This window comes from Populus euphratica, unplaced genomic scaffold (assembly GCF_000495115.2).
Source record: "Populus euphratica unplaced genomic scaffold, PopEup_1.0 scaffold346.1, whole genome shotgun sequence".
NCBI lineage: Eukaryota > Viridiplantae > Streptophyta > Magnoliopsida > Malpighiales > Salicaceae > Populus > Populus euphratica.
The window spans coordinates 41,870-63,315 of NW_011500239.1; the positions used below are offsets into that span (position 1 = coordinate 41,870).

The 21,446-nt window shown below is 33.1% G+C and overlaps 1 protein-coding gene across 2 annotated transcripts; it reads left to right on the plus strand.

Moving 5' to 3' along the window:
• Positions 1-760: 760 nt before the first annotated feature.
• On the plus strand, positions 761-17,294 carry LOC105112551 (AMP deaminase-like). 2 transcript variants are annotated; one of them, XM_011008280.1, is made up of 19 exons: positions 761-1,481; positions 1,693-1,886; positions 5,290-5,476; positions 6,901-7,073; positions 7,251-7,302; positions 8,320-8,447; positions 8,529-8,708; positions 11,281-11,348; positions 11,463-11,605; positions 11,904-11,965; positions 13,133-13,246; positions 13,725-13,865; positions 14,140-14,292; positions 15,327-15,380; positions 15,455-15,565; positions 15,973-16,146; positions 16,223-16,303; positions 16,696-16,794; positions 16,864-17,294. In XM_011008280.1, exons 1-19 carry the CDS (start codon positions 1,022-1,024, stop codon positions 16,930-16,932), a joined length of 2,643 nt encoding a protein of 880 aa, XP_011006582.1. In that variant the 5' UTR covers positions 761-1,021; the 3' UTR covers positions 16,933-17,294. The 2 variants fall into 2 exon arrangements, with proteins under 2 accessions (XP_011006582.1, XP_011006583.1); XM_011008281.1 differs by having other exon boundaries at positions 6,901-7,034.
• The last annotated feature ends 4,152 nt before the right edge of the window (positions 17,295-21,446 follow it).

The window sequence follows — 21,446 nt, forward strand, 5'->3', positions numbered from 1 at the left end:
CCTGATTTTCACGCTCATTTCCGTCTCCACTTATGCTTTCTTAAGGAATATATCAACTTTATTGGCTTTCACGTTTATCAAGTATCTTTCATATACTTAATCATCTAGGTGATGGCCAAATGGTAAAGACTTAGGACTAAGGGGTTTGCTCCCTCTGTGGTCTCAGGTTCGAGTCCTTGGTTGCTCATATGATGGCCACTGGAGGCTTACATGGTCGTTAACTTTAGGGCCCGTGGAATTAGTCGTGGTGCGCGCAAGCTGGCCCGGACACCCATGTTAATCTAAAAAAAAAAAAAGTATCTTTCATGTACTTATGGTTATAGTTATAAAATGAAACCACACCCATAAATTTGTAGTGACATGCTAACTTGGGATCTAGTCTAGGTAAGAAATATATTTTTTTATTAAAATAATATTGTTTTAAGTTTTTGTTTTTAATCAAAAGTTATGTTTTATATATATATATATATATATGACTGTAGACTTTAGACTTATTACGGGCCGATACCATTCTAGTCCTTGACTATTATGTTTTGCTTGAATTCTTATATTTTAACTTATTATATGTTAATATTAATTTTCATATTTAATTCCATAGTATTTTAAATAAATTTTGGAAATTGATTTAATAGTGTACTTGAAAATTTGATTAAGATATGTGACCTTTATTGAAGTGTAGATGGAGAAACTACGGGGAAAAAAGCAAAGAAAAGCCACGCTCCATCCTTGCTGTGATTCCAACGCTAGCCATGGTTTTGAACTTTTTTTTTCTAAGCGAGTTGAAAAATCTGTACAGTATAGCAGCTATAAAATAAAACCATCTCCCTGGGTCCCGATGGCTATGAACTCCGTGCACCCTCCCAGCCCCGCCCCGCCCCTCCCCTCCCCTCCCCTCCCCTCAGTTGTATGGCACGTACCCAAAGGCCGAAAGGCTGTACCTATAAGACCAAAATTAAAACCTGACCCCGAGTCCCCTTTCTTTTTAGGGTTCCCCCTTGCTTCCTAACTTCGATACTGTATCATGGATTCATCATCACCGCCGCCATCATCTTCTCTGCAGCTAGCCATGGCGGCTCTAGTCGGTGCCTCACTAATGGCAATTTCTGCATTTTTCATTCACAAGCGCTCCGTCGACCAAGTCCTTGATCGCCTCATCACCATCCGCCGCAATTCTCTTCTCAAAGAAAAGGAAAAGGCAACCGTTGCAGTTGATGATAAAAATCATGATGAAGATGAAGAGCACGGATCAGACGGTGAACTGATTCTTATTGACCGGAAAATATGTGTGCCGCATTCCTTGGATGATGATACTGCAATTCCAAGTTATAGGAGGATGTCGTCTTCTATGCCCAATGCCGTGTTGAGCAATGATTGGTTCGATGAGGAATCAATGAGGTTTGGCCTTGGTTCTCACCGAGAAGACAATAACCTCAATTTCATTCCCTTAGGGCTTCCGCCTCTGCATACGGTTCCAAGACAAGGTATTACTTATGTTTCTTTCGTGAGACTCGTAAATTATTTATATGCAGATTGAGGAGATTATTGCCCACAGAAAACCATTACTGTTACTTCTTTTGCTAACAACTTTAGTTAATTTTGTTTTGTCGCTGGTGTGATTGGCACAAATGGTTCTATTGGATTTTCTTTAGTTGGGCAAGCCTTTTATATTTTTTCCCTCTGTGCTTTGTGCAGGTGATGATAAGACTCTGAACTACTCTAGTTCTCTTACAAGACTGGCATCTATGGGCAGGTTAATGACTCCAAGGTCACCAAGTGGTAATGCCTTCGATTATTCTGGGGAATCTGAAGATGAAGGAACGGCACTTGCTGATGAAGATGCCACTATTTATTCTCTGAATGTGGATTCTTCAGCTGATTATATGAATGTATGTTCCTATTGGGTTCAAGCTTTACAGTCTTTCTAATTATTAATATTTATTTCTTGAATTATAGCATCCAATTTGCAAAGAGTATAATGCAATTGCTTGTTACTCATGCTATTGATTAGATGGTAATGTGTGTTTCTTATGTGACTGTTTTAGAAAGAAATAAACCATTAGTATCCCGTTTCTCTTGGACTGGTAATTTTTGCACGCACATGCATTATGCAAGTTGTTGAAAAATTAGTTTACTTAAAAAGAAAATATTTAATTAAATTTATCAAGATAATTTTAATGAAGTGAAAATATTGAATATGTCAAGTGACAAACTTGGCATTAATTTTCATCATATTTGTTTTTTCAAATAATCAACTTCTGATGATTATTTATTTACTTTCAAACAGGTTGCTTATTTTAATAATTTAAAAGAAATTAATTGAACAAACATTTAGAGGCAGGCAAATGATAAAAATGCTAATTGACTTGAGGATTTATGTGTATAAATGAAAAATAAATTCCTCAAGGCTGTTTTTGTCTTTTTTCATTATGTGTTGGTACTCATTTGAGATGGTCAGGCTATCATAAAATCATATCATGAAAAGCAAGGTTTTTTTTTCATGTATTTACCTCCCTTTTTCTTTCTTTTTGTTCCTTTTCTTGGCATTTTAATTATTTTTTTTAAATCTATATTTGTTATGTTAATAAATAATCAAATGAGATACATATTTATTAATCATCACAATTCAATAAAATAGAATTAGAGGCATTTAGATCTTATAAAAGTTTAATAGATAATTCTATCATTAAACTAAAATAATAAAGGTACTTTTGTTGAATCAAATATGGATAACTAAGTATATCTCACTGGAATGTTTTTAGCATGAATACAAAATAACCTTATTAATATGTTATTGGACTCAATCTTATACATCCATAAACTAGCATTGAAGAAAGTAAGAATCCTAAACTATCGAGTATGAGAGTTTAAGTGTAAATAATATAGAGTTATATTCTAATAATTCTTATTAGTCATTTAGATAGAGTGTCATTATCATCAAAAGACTACTGCTAAAGTAATTGCTCGTGCACTAGATTGAGCTAGATTGATCACATGCTCTTTAGAAGTCCTATTTATCAAAAAAATTCAACCTCTTTCTCCAAGCCCTTTTTCTATGTTAGGCAAGCTGGGGTACAAGGTGTGAACACATGCTCTCTCATGGTTTGTGGCTGCTAACTCTATTCATTCTACTCAACCTCCTCATTGAAAAGAGATTGATCCTCTTCACAAATAAAGAGGGTTATCCCATTGGAAAGATGTTGATATTGGTTGACAAGGGTGTGTAAGTCATGTTATACGATTGAACAACCAGTCCGTAATTATCTATTGACCATTAGGCTTGGGAATGGTGGTGCACATTCATAGAACTAGCACTCACCTCGCATGTCAATCTTCCTATAATACAGAGGATTCTTCTCTTCAATTTTTGAAAGAGGCATTATTATCTCAGATAGTCAGACCTAGACAAAGCTCAAGTGATTTAGGGCTTTTACTAAAAACAAAAGATGGTATAGTTTGCCAGGTAATGGTAGTGAGCCTTGGGGATAATGAGAAGCAACCTTTTATAATGGTCTTGGTAATGGTTAGATTTTAGTTAGCTAAAGTAATTAATATTTCCATAAGTCCTGAATTTGCCTTTGTGTAGGTCACTTAGGTATACAAATGGTTAACCTTCTAGGGAAAAAAAATAAAAATACACACAATAAGTTAGTTAGGATATTAAAAGACTTTCTAAAATTAATCGCTAAAAGGTACAATAGGCAATGAACTTTTTTAATTACTATAGTGTTTTAGGGCTACATTGTAGAAATAACCCTTCAAGTGGTACTTGCTTAGATTGACATCCCTTCAATTAATGTTTTTTTTCTCGTGAATTATATAGGGTGTTTGAATTTACATCCATTCTATCAAATTATCTATTTAACTTGTTAAATGATGTGAAAATCATGATTTTCACTCTATTATCTAGATGATGTTGATAAAATAAAAGTAAAATTAGTTTTTATACCAAGGTCCAATATACCACAATCAAATTCAAGATCCTTTCTTTCAATTGCTACCCATCAAAAGCCAGAATAGCCATATTACTATTCAAAAACCCAGATACCTACATCTACACAGAAAGTTGAATGAGCAAATACAAAATGATTGCAAACATGTTTATTCCAGAACAACTTAGGTCTAGGACACAAGTAAACTCTATTATTGAAATAGCAAAGAGATGATTGAATGTCAATAAATAGTTTATGTTTCTTGGTCTCTAATTTATTGGCGACCTCTCTTGAAGTCATCCAAGTGGAAAACGATTGTGTTTGGGGAAGGACTTTGTCTAGCAGCTTGAAGGTGATACACTTGCACAACTTGAAAGTTCAGCTGAAAAAAAATATTAGATGTCTGTTTTCATAAAGTGCTTTATTTCTTTTTTTTTTTTCAATCTAATGATATTATACTCCTAGACATGACCTAAAAAACATGAATTTAGGGGTTTCTTTCCTAAAAAAACTCTTGTGTTCTACACATAAAGAAGAATATGTACACAATTATGTCTAAGTGCTCCCACGAAACAACATGAGTTTTCTTTGAAGACACTGGCAATCAATTGAGAAATTGTAAAAGAAAAAAAAGTTAGCTAGTCAAAAATAGGAAAACTCTTGTTAAAAGGATAGATATATATTAGAAAATAATTAAGATGATAAGTAAGGAAATCATGTCTTTTACATCTATGAGATTTTTGTGTTGGATTATGACTTCAAGGTAGTTGAAAGAAAAAAGAAAGGAACCTCAAATGAAAAAATAAAAATAAAAATAAAAACTTTAAGGTCACGTAGTGGGAGGGAAAGGAGAGTTTAATTTGTTTTGAATTAATTGACACAAAGACCAAATTAAATTAAATGTATAATAAGAATATTTTGGTCAAATCAAATGTTTCAATATAGTTCATGCTTTTATGTATAGTCATGGATGAGGAGTGAAAATGCTTTAGATTATGTTGTATTGTAGTTCCCAATGCTTTAACAACCTATTTATTAACTTGAATTGGTTACTTTGTCATTTAGAGTGAATTTTCACTCATGATCATGGAAGCCAAGTACCAAATCCACCATACAAATTGTTTTGTGGTTTGTTGGCTGCCATGTGCATATGATTTGTGACAATGTTGGTTAAGATAGGTCAACAAAAACATCATTTTCAGCTAATATGTGTTCATGTTAGTAAATTTCTACATGTCTTTTTCCCTGCCATGTATTGATTATTTAAAGTTTTGTGAGCCTTTTTTATTTTTTACTTTTGGAGTGCCATTTAAAAAAACATATTCAAATAAGTGCATAATTATTGCTAATGGGTTTGCAGGATATTGATCCAAAAATTCAAAATTCTACTACTCTACAATTTAGTTCTGTTGATAGTACAAATAGTGTTCATGGCCAAAATTTTGAACAACATGGTGACGGAAAGGGACATGCAACTTCAGGTCATCAAGTGGGAAGCAATCCTGTTGTTGCTACCATGATTTTACCTCAACGAACTTCTGTACCTGGTATTCTTTTTCTAGTCCTTTCTTGAGATCTTTGTTTTTGCTTTCATAGAGTGTTTTCTCTATATTATGTGTTGAATATTTTATTGGCTTTCTTTTCTCAAAATATATTATTGTTATAAATAACACAATTTCTACATCCACCACCACAAATACAATAATTACTCCTATCGTTGTCACCACCACCACCACCACAGATACAATAATTATTGTTATTATTGTTATTATCATTACTACAACCACAAATATCATTGTGAAATTGTTAACACCACTACTTTTTGCTGTATGACTATTGCTATCATCACTATTGTTGTTACCACTTTCTACCATTGTCACGATCACAATCTTTGATGGAGTGGTTTTTTAATTATTATTACAGTACTGTAATTAAAATTTCATTTTCTCTTCGCAAGGAATGTAACAATTCATAGAGTCATTTATCTAACCGTGTTTCTCAATTTGGCTTTAGAGGGATAATAATGTTAGGCAAAAAGATGTCTTTCCTAAAACTCAAAGCAACACCATTTCCAATTCTCGTTTTAGTGGCAGTTCCTGTGGTAGAAGTTCTTCCATACAATGCTATGGTTGTCTTAATAGGGGTTATATTGTAGCTAATTGTCACAACTCAAGTTTATTTTACTTAATACGTAATTGTTAAACTGAATGTCTACATAGGATGTTTATATGTATGCATCCAAACAAATAAAATGGAAAATCCCAATGAATGTAGGAAAGCATAGGAAAACTAAAATTATTAAACAAACCCTGGATTTCCTTCTAAAATAAGTAGTCCTAAAAAATCTATCATATGGGCCTGCATCAATGATTCATGTGGACAATTTTGATCGTGAGTTGATGGAGAATGTGGAGATAAATATGAGGTGATTGCAATCTGGTTGGTGACTTATTGAGTGGGTCCTTCTCTCATCAGATACTTCTCTCCTAATGCAATAACCTGAAATATTCTAACCAATCTTTCTTGATCAAGGTGATCAAAGATCAGTGTGAGATTGCAAGAAAACTTTTTTGAGCCCACGAGTAAGATAGCAAGCTTATGTGCTCATCTTTATGGTTTTTATTTGAATTATTACTTCTTCTTTCTCAATGTCTTAAGGTGTTTTCTGTTTTGTTTAAACGATCATTTTGACCTTTTTTCAACTGGCAGGAAACAAAAGGTGAGGGTAGTTTTTTCTTATGGTTTTGGGGGATACACCTGATTTTCATGTGCTTTTTTATGGGATTTATGAATAGAACTTAACAAAAGAGGTGCAAATCCAAACATAGATAATTCATCTATTGACATAATAATAATATTAAAAAAATGTTTTGGGGGAGGCGATCCAAACAGCCAATATTTCAGGGGATCTTTGTACAAATTAACCATTGATATTGACATGTTCTCTTTCTCCCTAAATATTTCTACTCAGAGTCGATAAATATTGAAGAGGAAGAAGTGCGTAAGATGATTCGTGAATGTTTGGATCTGAGAAATAATTATGTTTATGCGGAAAAGGTCGCCCCATGGATGAAGCATTCTGTGGAAGAATCTACTGCGTCAGAGGTGAATACTGATCACTTTGAACCTTTTCCAGCAACTTCAGTAAGTTACTTTCAGCTATTAATTTGAAATTCTCCACAAATATCATTAGTTACATTTTTTTTTCTTTCCTTTTTTCTCTCTTAAATTTTTTACCCTTTTAGTCCAGTGGAGCCGTTCCTCTATCCACAAAGCTCTTTTAATATTTCTTTTGATCATTTATCTCAAACTCTTGTGCAGCATTGCTTTAGGATGGAAGATGGAGTTGTTCATGTTTATGCCAATGAACATGGTATGTAGTAACAGAGTATTATTCATTTTGATCAATCATTGTTTATACACTGGTGACTCTGAAGTTTAAGAAATTGGGAATGGCTTTGAACCTCCTTTTCAAACTATGCTTTTAAACATTCTCCTGATAGCATTATCCTAGGACATAATTATTTGATCCAGCTTGGTATCTGATGGGCCTTTGAATTGTGTTCTTTGGATTCAAATCCCAATATATTTTCCAGTTCATAAGTTTGTTCTTGTAAAATGTCTTTGACAATGCTTCCATAGAACCAACCAATGAACTTGTTTCACAAAAGGAACATCTATCTGAATTTGACTCATGTTTCTCAGGTTAGCAATTGTTAGACTTGTAGCACATTTGTTAATCTGAAAAATTGTATTAGATTTTCATGTAGTTGTTTGATCACATTTCATGCTGGTGCTTCATATGGGTAATTCTTGCTGAAATGATTGTTAAGGGTGTGTTTGTTTAAGAGGTGCACCCTTACAAACAAACACTCTCTAAGTTGGGTCACCACTTCCATATGTTAGCACTGGCTGTGTAGCATTTCCCATGTAGGATTATCCATAGAGAGGAATTGTTTAAATTACTTTTGGGTCTTGGAGGTTTCATTGTAGTTATATGCTAGTCACTGAATTCTTATGCTGTGGTAAAACATCAGTCCTTCCATACTCAATTTGTTTCAGTTCAAAATATACTCCACGGGTGTAGGGTTCAAATTCTACTAATACCTCAAAAACTTGAAAATAATTTACCCAGAGCTCTTTTGGGCCTACATTGTATGATGTGGCCATGAGATCCAACTTGGAAGTAATAGCTTCTGGAACCCAAACTGAAAAAATGACTTGAAGGTGGATATACTCATGAAGAAAACATCTGGGTCATGGCTATTCTGCACATTTTTAAAGATCAAGTTTTTCTGAGACGGTATTTATTTTTTAAAATTTCAAAAGTTATTACTTTATTAACCTTTTAGCATGTTTCTAATCAAGGATTTTTTAAATTTTAATCCAGATAATGTAGAACTTTTCCCTGTTGCTAGTGCAACTGCCTTTTTCACCGATATGCATCATGTCTTGAGAATCATGTCTATCGGAAATGTTCGCTCTGCATGCTATCTCAGGCTACGATTTCTCGAGGAGGTAATTTTCTTCAAACCTCCTTTTGGACTCGTGTTATTAACTTCAGCTTGTGCTTGTAACTTATATCTGCACACTATACAGAAATTCCGCCTTCATCTGTTAATAAATGCAGACAGGGAATCCATGGCTCAGAAGGGTGCACCCCACCGTGATTTCTACAATATCAGAAAAGTCGATACACATGTGCATCATTCTGCTTGCATGAACCAGAAACATCTCTTGCGTTTCATCAAGTCAAAACTTAGAGAAGAACCAGATGAGGTACATCCCAATCTCCTGCCAATTTGACCATGTAAGGTGTTTGCTTTGGTGATGTAAGACAACTTAGGATTTTTGGTGAATTAGGGATTCTAGGTGGAGATCAAGGTAAGGGCTTAATGTATGTGGAATTGAGATTGATTAATGATGTGTTAATTGGAGGATTTGGGACTGTTACTGTGAAGGTGAATGGTAATCCGAGATCACTGTAGCAAGCAAAGAGAAGAACAAAAGTGTGAAGGACAGCTCAGCTTTTAGATTTCTTTCCTACTGGTGTTTTATCAGGCTTGGAAAATGGAAAAGGTGCTCCTTGTACCGCATAAGTGCTTGATTTATATGCACCAAAAGGCCTAATAGTCTTAATAATGGGAAAGGAAAACACACATAATAGTAAAATCCTAATTAATATTTGATCTGTAAATAGGACTAGACCACATTTATAAGAAAAAAGATATTCATAACAATTCTGCCTCGAACAACAGATTATTCATAACTTAAACTCAAACACTGAAACTTGTCATTAAAACCTGTTTCATAACTTAAATTCAAACACTGAACCCGTCATTAAAACTAGTCCTGAGACTAGAAACCTCTTGATAAAGAATTAGGTTCCCTTTGGTATGACTTGCAAATATATTTAAGTTGTGTTTTAACTTTTGATTCAAAAAAAGTCATAAATACATTTAAAAATAACTTGACTTAAATAAAAAAGTTCACAAAATTGAATCATAATTTTGCTTCAATCAAACGTTAAAGTTCTTGACTTTGAAATTATTTATTTTAACTTATACTACTCCAAAATGTTGCTGAGTCTTTGTTTTGGCAAAACATGCTTCTAATTTGACTCCTTTTTATCATAAGTTATTTTTGAAAAATAACTTCTGAATTATGACTCAGAAGTCAAAAGTTATTTTTCACAAGCCATGCCAAACAGACTCTAGTTCTAACTAAGATAACTAGGTTTTGATTTTTCCAAGGTACATGAGCCTTCTATAACCATAACTTAATGTGCCATCAATTCTTCCTTTTCTTTTTTCCTTCAGAAAACTTGATATTGAGTTTTTAAGTGTGGTACTATAAAGCTCTTAACACTCATGTGCTGATTCAGTTGATGTTGTCTTTACCAAAGATTGAGGAGACCGCGGAATGAATTGTTGATAATTCTGAAGTTTTATAAAGTTGTGAGAGGAAGATATTGCACCGTATCCCCTTTGTCACCAACAATTTCATTGGCAATATTGTGCTTCTATTTTGCTAACTCCATTCTATTGACTATGCTTGACAGTTCTGTTCAATAGCGCTTTTATCATCTTCGCTTTCTGGTGGCCGTACGTGCTATTCCAGCTATGTTTGTCTTAGATTTGATGTAGCTTGAACCTTTTTTTTCCGCTCCATGACAAACTGCTCGGTTTGCTTCCTTATCGAAGGAACACTTTTCTCTTGAGTTTTGTAATTGCAATTGCTTTAAAAATTAATTTGCAATATTCTCCAAGGAGTCTTCTATTTCTTTAACTATTTTTTCATCATCTACATTGCTATAGAACTGGACATCCATTTGACAGTAGTTGTTGTAGATATCTTGACTCTTAAGAGAAAGCATTGCAGAAATAACACTTTGCTGATATAGCAAATAAGGCAGATTCTTTAATTATGATTACATTATCCAACAAGCACCAATATTTGATAGAGCACTTCCATTGTGACTTGATGCAATTGATCTAACAAAACTTGGGTTGATTGAATGAATGACTCCTTGTAAGACAATTTAACAGGATTATACATTCCTAATATTGCCACCTGCAGCGTTTATTGTGTTCAAACTTTATGTAATTAATTTAAAACCTGGATTCTGGAGAAAGAAATAAAAGAGGAGGTATCACTTTATCTTTGATACGAAATTGATGTGCGACAATTTAGGTATTTTGTACCACAAAATATTTCTGGTGAGCTAGGTTTGGAGAAGTTGAGCCTTTAAGTTGGAATCAGGATTGAGGTTGGATGTGTGTAGAGTTGGGATTGATTAAGGAGGATTTGAGATTGTTGTTTTAGTTGTGATAAGTAATCCGAGATTACTAATAGCAAGAAGAAAGGGAAGAAGCAGAACACTGAGGGCCGCAACCCTCAAACTAAACAAAAATAAGCATAACTATATTTTTCAAAGTCCCTTCCTATTAACATAGAATAGGTGCTTCAGTTTTATGCACGGAAAGGAAAGCAGACATAACAGAAAACTTGTAATTGAGACTTAATTGATACTCTAAATCCCAAATAAGACTAGACCCTGTATCAAATTTGAACTAGTTCTTTTTAGCAAGAATATGCAGAAATTACATTTCTTCCCTGCTTACACAATTTTCCCATAGCCAAAATTCAACCCCTACAGTAAGAAACCTATTATTGAAACATATTCGTAGAAGAGGAAACCTCTTTGTTGATCAATCCAGAGTAAATAGAACTTATGTAACAATAGCTCAGGTGCATTATCATTTAGTTAGATAATTTTTTGTTTATTTTCTTTCTTTCAATGTTATCTTTAGATGCCTTTTATTACGTGCTAAGTACATTGGTTTTGCAGGTTGTTATATTCAGAGATGGAAAATACATGACGCTAAATGAAGTTTTTGAAAGTTTAGATTTGACTGTGTATGTATTATGTTCTATTGATATCGTATTTGATTGGGTATATATGTTATGTTTTTATAAATATCCTCATTGTGAGGAATGGTTTTGATATAGCATTTTAAACTTGCATGACAGGTATGATTTGAATGTTGATTTGTTGGATGTCCATGCTGATAAGAGCACCTTTCACCGTTTTGATAAATTCAACCTCAAATATAATCCTTGTGGACAAAGCAGACTCAGAGAGATCTTTTTAAAGCAGGATAATCTCATTCAAGGTTATTAGTGTAGTACTTACAGCCATTCTAATAAATTGCTGCATAATTGTTTTCTTCGACTAGGCCATTTTTGCGAGCAATGTCTTTGTTGTGATGTTTGTTTTCACTGCAAGTAGTTGACTTTTTGAACTATTGGTACTTGCTTAATTGTGTTAAATATTTGTTGTAGGAACTGTTCTGTTGTTGCTCTATTTTTTTTGGGTACATGAAGACATCTAATGAAGTGAATTTCTGTGTTCAATTAGATTGTTTTTGACAGAAAAAAAAGTGTGTGCTGACTTTAACTGAATTATGATAGGACGTTTCTTGGCTGAAGTAACAAAAAGAGTTTTATCAGATCTTGAGGCAAGCAAATACCAGGTTTTGCTTCACAATCCAGTGCTTGTCTATTCTTTTAGTTTTCCCATTTCTTTTTCTTGAAAGATAATGCCTTACATTCTAAGGAGCACCTGTGTTTCATATTTTGTCTCTTTGTGGACCCTTTGTGCATTGATATCCTGCTATCCTACCTTAACAATTGTTTTCTCATTCTTCAGTCATTCAAAGTATGTGCACAAATGTTGTGGACTTACACAAAGTAGGAAAGGGAGTTTTCTTCTTATATTTTTGGCAGCATGTATATACAACTGGAAAAAAAAAAATCTCTACATCCTCAAGCTCCCTGCAAGTTCTAGGAATTGATTTCAGAGGCCAAAATCTTGATTCATGTGCAATGAAATCTTTTTCTAGCTGCTCGTTTGAGCACTTATTTGCATGGTTTTTTGGCTTTGTATCAATGAACGTTTTGTTGCTATTGATGCTGTATGGCATAAGGCTTTGTTATTTTGATTTTATTGACATTTGGTTCCTTTAGCGGTCAGGGGAAGTTATATGTCACGGTTTTTAGTTTGCCTTGGGAAGTTTTTTGATATATATCAGTGGTGAATGAAGATGCTCAAAAGATTTATATAAAAACTGGACAAAAAAATATACCTTACTATTTCAGGACAGCTTTGGAATTATTTGCAATATGCTTAGGAATTCTATAGGCATATTTAAACTATCCTTTTTGTTGATCCTCAACAATGGACATTACTGGTTTGGGCACTATGTAAAACTAATTTGGGCTCTCCTCTAGTCCCTAATTAGCCATAATGTTAGGCAGGATGGCAGTTTCAGAGGTATCATCACCAATATTGCTAGCCTGTAATTGTCAGTTTGGCTGCTGGTTGCTTTTACCTTCTGCCTTTCGTTTTTCTCTCTTGTCATGCTCTGGATCAACTCCCTTTTTTCCTCATATTGCCTGGGCTGGCTTAGGCCGCCCCCTTGCAACTATGCTCATGCCCATTGATGATAGTTGCATCTCTTGCCACAAGCATTAGTCACACTCGTCAGGCTCCCTTACATGTTCTCCGTTATCATTTGATTATTTTGTATCCAATGATTATGAATTGCTACAAATAGCTGTAAGCTAAGTTATTGACTTAAGTTCTAATAAAAACATTTTTATTATTATTGACATCAAAATTTGTTATCCAATAAACTCAGATGGCCGAGTATAGAGTATCCATATATGGGAGAAAACAAAGTGAATGGGACCAGTTGGCAAGTTGGTTCATTAATAATGCAATTTACAGTGAGAATGCTGTTTGGTTGATCCAGGTAATTTTTAATGCTGTGCCTTTTCTTATGGAAGCTGCATTGTTATGTGTGTTTAGCCATCCATCCACCCAACTAATTAGAGTGGCCACTCCTGAGCATGATGATTCATACCATTAGAATGTATTTGCTCAGAACTTTGGACCATGAGAAAATTAATTAAACACAAGATAGTTTATATTAGGAAGAAAAAATTGTTTATATTGGAACAAAAGAATCTAAGTCTTTTTTTTAGTAAATTGAAGTCTTGAACTATCATGTGGCATTGTTTATCTATTGTTAGAAATAAGTTGACAAAATTGAATATGTTGCATCAGTATCACTTGGAGCATCACTGTTCTAGGCTAATTTAAGTGTTCTAGAATCAAGTCCTCATTGGTAACAATTCATGAGTTTGCTTGGAGTGAAATCTTTATTGGGTTTTCCTGTTATCTTCACCACTTTTTTTTTTTTCCTTTTAATAAAAATCTTGTACGAGCAGCTTCCACGGCTTTACAATGTATACAAGCAAATGGGAACAGTTACTTCATTCCAGAATATTCTTGATAATGTTTTCATTCCACTATTCGAAGTTACAATCAATCCAAGCTCTCATCCTCAACTATATGTTTTTTTAATGCAGGTAAATTTATCTCATATTTTCTCTTATTTGAACATAGTGTATATCCGTAATAATTTGATTGGCATGTAGTTTTTAGTGGATATAGTTAGGAAGTTCATGTTTTCCTCTTTGGTCCTACAAACATAATTTTTTAAAAAAATTTATTTCTTTATCTCTGCTGTGCTTTTGCTTGTGTAATTCACAACCCATTTATAAGAGAAAGCTCTGCCTCAACATGCTGAAATGTTAGAGACCATCCTCTGAGAATTAAATTAATGCTCTTATCTTCATGCAGGTTGTGGGATTAGATATTGTTGATGATGAAAGCAGACCAGAAAGGCGTCCAACTAAACACATGCCAAAGCCAGCTGAATGGACCAATGAGTTTAATCCAGCATATTCCTATTATGCATATTACTGTTATGCAAACTTGTATACTCTTAACAAGGTGTGCATTGCTTGCTAAATTTTGGTTTCTTTAACAATGCTTTATGTAGCTTGTTTCTGTCTAGTTATTGGGTGTATTAATGTTGATACGAGTTCAATGTTATAGCAAGCAGCATAGTAGTATGATAGTTTCTACTCTCAAGGATGAGTTTGGTCTGGTAGTAAAATAGAGGAATGGTTTTTGCTACAATTGTTCCCCCTTTTTGGTTCGTTCAGTTAGGGAAAGGGAAGGAATTTCACCCAATTGAGGGGGGCTGGTTGAAATTTCAACAACAATAATCTCTTTTAACTTATTTTTCTTTCCTTCTTTTGTTTGTTTGTCTCCTCTTTTCCATTGCACCTCTTCTCAATATCTCCTTTCTACTACTGGCAACCTGTCTCTTCAGAAACACAATGAAACATCTTTGAGAAAGGTATACCACTAACAATTAATTGAATGTTTAACCCAGATTTTTTACCTCATTAAAGAATTTGACTTAAGTTGCCTTGCTGTATAGTTGGCTGATGCATGTAGTCTATAACTTTTGCATGATGATCTCCAGGATATGTGGTGATATATAAGCAAATTATAGTACTGGACTTATTAATTCATCAAGTTCATTTATCAAAATAACCAGAAAAGGCCATTGTCAAATTATGGTCCTACTGAAGTGGGATGGAAACTTTTGAGACAGTCCTCTCAGCATTTTTAATGAAATGGATGCTTACAAGATTGAACATGCTGCTTGTGTTGCAAGTCCAAGATCTCACCACGCAATATCCCCTGTTCTTACCAGAATGCTAGATAAATTTGTTGCCTCAATTTCATTTTGGCAGGATGAATATTTTTGAGTAATTACTTAACAGGTTGATTTGCCTAGGACAAATGCATTCGTCAAGAACTCATTTGGTTAATTTTGTTGGATGGAGATGTTTTCTTTATTTGTTTGTCTATTACACCTTCATGTTGCTCTTTCTTGGAAAATAGAAAATAAAAGAAGGGACAACCCTTTATGCTGATCATGTTCCAATTGTTTTGTTCCCCAACTTTTCCAGCTTCGCGAATCAAAAGGATTGCCTACAATCAAATTTCGCCCGCACTGTGGAGAGGTTATTGCTCTTCTTGATCTTTCCTTTATCTTTTCTTGGATTGCTGAGCTGCTGACGATCAGTACAATATGCAGGCTGGTGATGTTGACCATTTGGCTGCTGCATTCCTTCTATGCAATAATATATCTCATGGGATCAATTTGCGGAAATCCCCTGTCTTGCAATATTTGTATTACCTTGCTCAGGTTAGCTCCACTTGACTCTGGGAAACATGCAGTTGAAATAATGGAATATGCTTGTGATTTGCAACGAAACATTGTATTATCAGGAAGAAATCTTCTTCCATTTAGCATCGTTGTATTATTGCATATCTTAATATATGTTCATGTTGCTAGGGGAAAAAACTGTTATCTGCAATCTAATATCCTAGAGACGCATGTTTATGTTCTTCATTTGACTTTGTACTAGTGCTTCACCTTGGTGAAATTACTCAATTGATTTTGAACTTCCTAGTCCTTTCTCTTTTAAAAAACTCCAGAGTAGAAATATTTTCCCTTTCTTTTAATTTTCTGTCATCTTGCATCTCATGCAGTTGTATATCCATAAGTTGGAAAATGCTTCGATGGTTAACAACTGTCACTTGTATTTCCAGATTGGATTGGCTATGTCACCATTGAGCAATAATTCCCTTTTCCTGAACTATCATCACAACCCATTTCCTATATTCTTCCAGCGTGGCTTGAATGTTTCTCTCTCAACTGATGACCCCTTGCAAATTCATTTAACAAAAGAACCGCTAGTGGAAGAGTACAGTGTTGCAGCAAAGGTTTGGTAGTTCCATATTTATTATTTATAATTTCAGTTGTAGTGGTGCATGTTATAGAATTCTGTTCTTTTTTCAGGTATGGAAGCTCAGTGCATGTGACCTATGCGAGATAGCGAGAAATTCTGTTTATCAATCTGGATTTTCCCATGCAGCTAAGGTGAGAAAATTGAAAAATAGGAGAAACGAATGTTGGTAGTAAACATGTTTGTGAGAAGAAAAAATAAATGTTCATTCAAGTATCCAAAGTAAACTCTACTGTTATGAGAAACTCATGGCATTAGATTCAGTTCAACCTCTATAAATTAATACTCTTGGAACCATGAAAATTTATTAATTAATCGAGATATTATTTAAACTTCAAATTTAAGTTGGGACTCAACAAAAATATTATTCAAGGTTATTAATTTATCGAGGTTATCTTTTAAGTATTTGAAAGGACATTTATTTTCATTACAAGTTTAAAAGAATTATGAGTGATATTTGTTTTTAAAACACCATATAGCTTGTAGAGTAAGGTTCAGAGGATCCTTCTATGGGTTTTTACTGCAGTTACATTGGTTGGGGAGCAAATATTTTTTGCGGGGGCCAGAAGGAAACAACATTCACAAGTCAAACGTACCCGATATAAGGATTGTCTTTCGACACGAGGTATGTTTTTATAGTATTTGGTAATTTGGTATGCAATCTTATCATGGCTAATGATTGAGAGATATTCAGACATGGAAAGAGGAGATGCAGTATGTTTTCTTGGGGATGGCCAAATTTCCTGAAGAACTAGATTTCTGAGTGCGGTGATGAAGAATGAAGCAATTCATAAATAGTCTCATATATGCACGAGTGGGAAATTCTATCAGCATCCTTGGATGAGTTGGATTTAGCAATTTTACCGAGCAACCAATGGCAATAAAGCAGAATGTTAAATAGCTTTCCTGGTTGATGAGGCAATTTTATGTAGCACTATCGTTGCATCGCCATTTTTGGTGAGGAAAAGCTTGATTGGTGCCGCAAAGTTTTCGCATTGGTTCTGCAGGCATTCATGTTGAAACGAGCAAGTATGCTTTTGCTTTTTCTTTTTCTTTTTCAAAACAATGTATTTTACTCTTTTTTTTTAAAAAAAAAAAACAAGCTGTGAGTCTTAATTTCTAAAATAGTGGTATGAAATTTTTTGTTTAGGGAATCGTAGCATCTAGTATTTTGATCTTCAGTGTCTCACGGTTGAGTACCTTTAAGCAAAAAAAACCATTTTTCTTTCAAGGACATGCATGATTTCTTATGAGTCATCGTCTAAAGACTTTTCCATGATGAAAAAAATCAGGAGCTAAAATATGTATTGCAAATTAAAAAAAAAACGTTTTTTCTTATTAACTTTTAATTAATGTGTTGCTAAAATGTACAGAGCAACAAAAGATCAATAATAAAATTGTACATGGAAATGATGTGGAGGAGGAAATGGAATTCTGTATTTTCCCCCCTCTAAAAAATGGAACAAATATGTAAACAAAAAAGGTGTAGGCTTGTAGTTGCAGGCACTAGGGCTGGCTTGGTCGCAGGACTTCATGAGGGCCTGCTCTGAATGCTGTGAGGGTTTTAATAAGAGAAAAATCAGCAACTGGACAATGCATCGCCCCCAAGCCTTTGCCATTTTCAAGCTTTCCATGCTTGCTAGGTTCACCCGCACTAATGCAGGTTAGGTTAAATTTCAAGTGTTGTAAATGTTTTTTGAAAAAGAAAAAAAATTATGACTTTGGTTAAATACTTATTATCCCTAATTAATTTTTCTTAACTAACTTGATAATAACATAAAAAAAACTTTTGTGAAAATAAGAAAAAGACTTCGACACTAATTTTAAAATCTTTTCTTTCAAGAGCGTGTAGTTGTTGTATTGTGCTTTTGAAATAAAAAAATTATTTATTTATCCCTAATTAATTTAGTAATAATTAATGAGTCTTGTAAAAAGATTTCATTAGCCCACCAAACTATTCAATATTTTTAGGTGTGAAGGGCAAATACATCATTATACAATTCCAATAAATAATGCAAATGAGTATATATATATAGTGTTTTTCCTTATCTAAATGGCTTTTGTTGATATTTGTTTTAGAGGACTTCCAAGGGTGTGGTACTTGATCTTTAATTTTTATTATTTCTCTCACGTGCTTTTATTTTTTTATTTTTATATTTAATTAAATACCAAATTGCCCATTAGTTAATTTGATAATAACAAAAAAATCTTTGTTAAAAAAAAGACCTTGCACACTAGTTTTAAAATCTTTTCTTTCAAGAGCATTTTAGTTGTTGCATTGTGCTTTTAAAATAATAAATAAACTTATTTGTTTTTGATTAATTTAATAATGATTAATAATTCTTGTGAAAATATCTCAATACCCCCCACTAGTCAGTTCATTATTTTTAAGTGTGAAGAAAAAATATATTATTATACAATTCCAATAAATAATGCAAATAAGTCTACGCATACTATGTTTTTCTTTACCTAAATGGCTTTGTGAATATTTTTTTAGGACTTTCAAGGTGCGTACTTGGTATTCAATCTTCATTATTTCTCTTATGTATAAAATGAATAACTTGATGGATTCTTTGGTACAATTTACCTTATGTCCTTCCCTAAATGATATTTTAAGAAAATCAATATAGAAATTACTTAGAATATTATTAATTATAAATATATTAAAATAAATATAAAGAAAATTTGGATTGTACTTCTAATTTAACACGGGTTCAAATCCAATTAAAAGTTGAAGGATTGAATCAAAATACATTATATATATATATATATTAAACACAAAAGACTAAATTGAAAATAAACAAAACTTCAAGAAAAGAAAAAAATAACTAAAAAACAGTAATGAAAACTAAAAGGTTCAAATATAAACTAACAATGAGGACCACAATGTATTTACTAGGTAAGAGAGAGAAATAAAGAAAGAAAACAAAAAGATTATCGACGATACACTAGCCACGTTTGAAGAACGTGTGGCGCTTATAATGAAAGATGAGAAAACAAGGAATAATCTAAGATAGTGTAAGCCATTTTTTATAGCTAAAAATTGGCAAAGTATGTGGCAGCTCTAACGCGCCAACAAATTTTTAAATATAAAAGTATTATTTTAATGGTAAATTATGTTACTATCCTTAACTAAACTTAAATTAACAAAAAGAACAAGGCTAAAAGACCTAAACACCCCTGACTACAATGAATTTAATGTCTTGTTTCCAAACAATTCAATAATGACTAATGCATCTTATGTACAAAGACCCTCAAAATAAATAAATAAATAAAAATTTATTGGAGGCACTTGATAATGTATCTAGACTTGAACAAGGTTAATCCTTAAAATAGATTGATATGGGATGAAAAACACATAAAGTTAAACAAAAAAAAAGGCATTGTAATAATTTTAACAATTACTACATCATTCTGCTCCATACAAAATGGCAGCAATGGAGTTAGTGGAATTGAAGATCTAGCTTTAGAAATTACTAGATAAAGGTTTTATTTGACCAAATAATTAGCCTTGGAGAGCTCTTGTACTATTTGTTAAAAAGAAGGATGGTACTCTATAGTTGTGCATTGATTATTGTCAATTAAATAGAGTGACGTTAAAGAATAAATATTCATTTCCATGAATTGATGATATGTTAAATAAAGTGATGTTAAAGAATAAATATCCCCTTTCATGAATTGATGATCTATTTGCTTAGCTCAAGAGGTGAAGAGTATTTTCTAAAGTGGATTTAAGATCCGAATACCATTAACTAAGGATTAAGGAACAAGATGCATATAAGACAACATTTAGAACTCAATACGAACAATATGAATTTTTAATAATGCCTTTCAGGTTGACTAATGCCCCAACTGTAGTTATGGACTTGATAAATTGAATATTTTAACCATTACTAGATCAATGTGTAGTAACGTTTATTGATGATAGTTTAATATACCCAAGCTCTTATGTGGAAAATGAGTGACATTTAAGATGTGAATTTTAGTTAAAAGAGATGGTGTTCTTAGGACATGTCATCTCAACAAAAAGGATATTAATGGACCCTAGAAAAGTGGAGGTTATTTTGAAAAGGAAAAGACCTATAAATATAACAGAGATTTGTAGTTTTCTTGGCATTAGCAAGCTAATACAAGAGATTTATAGAGGGGTTTTCTACCATAGCATTTTCATTAAATCAACTGATTGGGAAAACCATTAAATTTGAGTAGACAAAAGAATATGAAGGGATTTTCCAAGAGTTAAAGAGAAGACTCACCTCTGCTTCAATATTAACAATTCCTTCTGGAATTGAAGGACTTATAGTGTATAATAATGCTTTCAGAAAAGGCTTGGGGTGTGTGTAGATGCAGAATGAAAGGGTAATTTACATATACATCAAGATAATTGAAGACGCATTAGGTAAACTATCCAACTCATGATCTAAAATTAGCACTAGTGGTGTTTACTTTTTAATTGTGGAGACATTACCTATAGGAGTCTTGGGTTCAGAGTTTACAGACCATATGTCTCAGAAGGAATACTTAATGTCACACAAGAAATTAAACATGCGACATAGATTTTGGGTAGAACTAATCAAGAATTATAATTTTGTGATTGATTATCATCCAGGAAATGCTAATATGGTAGTAAATGCTTTAATCTATAAGGAAAATGTTATGGTATGTCATTTGGAAACTTAACATGAAACATTATTGGCAGAACTACAAAGGATGAGTTTGCAATTGAGTGTGGAGCCTAAAGGATCCTTGTTAGCCCTAATTAAAATATAGTTAGTGCTTTGAGATAAGATATTTAAAGCATAACAAAGGAATATAGAAGTAGAGAAGGTTATGGACAAGGCAAATCAAGGGGTTGAAACCTTTTTTGAAATATTAAATGATGAACTAGTTGCTATGGGAAGATGAATTTACTTGCCAGAAGATAAGGCCTTTAAGGAAGAAATATTGAGAGAGGCATATGAATCAAGAATTATGGTGCATCCTAGAAGTACTAAAATATTTCAAGACTTGAAGGAATTCTACTGGTGGCCTAATATGAAGAAGGACATTGATACGACTAAAAAATTGATGTTTTCTCCTAAGTGCAGGAGTGTCGAAGTAATAAATAACCCGGTAAGACCGGTGTCGAACTACAGAAAGGTTAATTGTATATATTATAGATAACAATAATACAACAACAACAACAATAACAATAACAAGAATAGTAATAGTAATAGTAATAGTAATAATAGTAGTAGTAGTAGTAGTAATAATAATAATAATAATAATAATAATAAT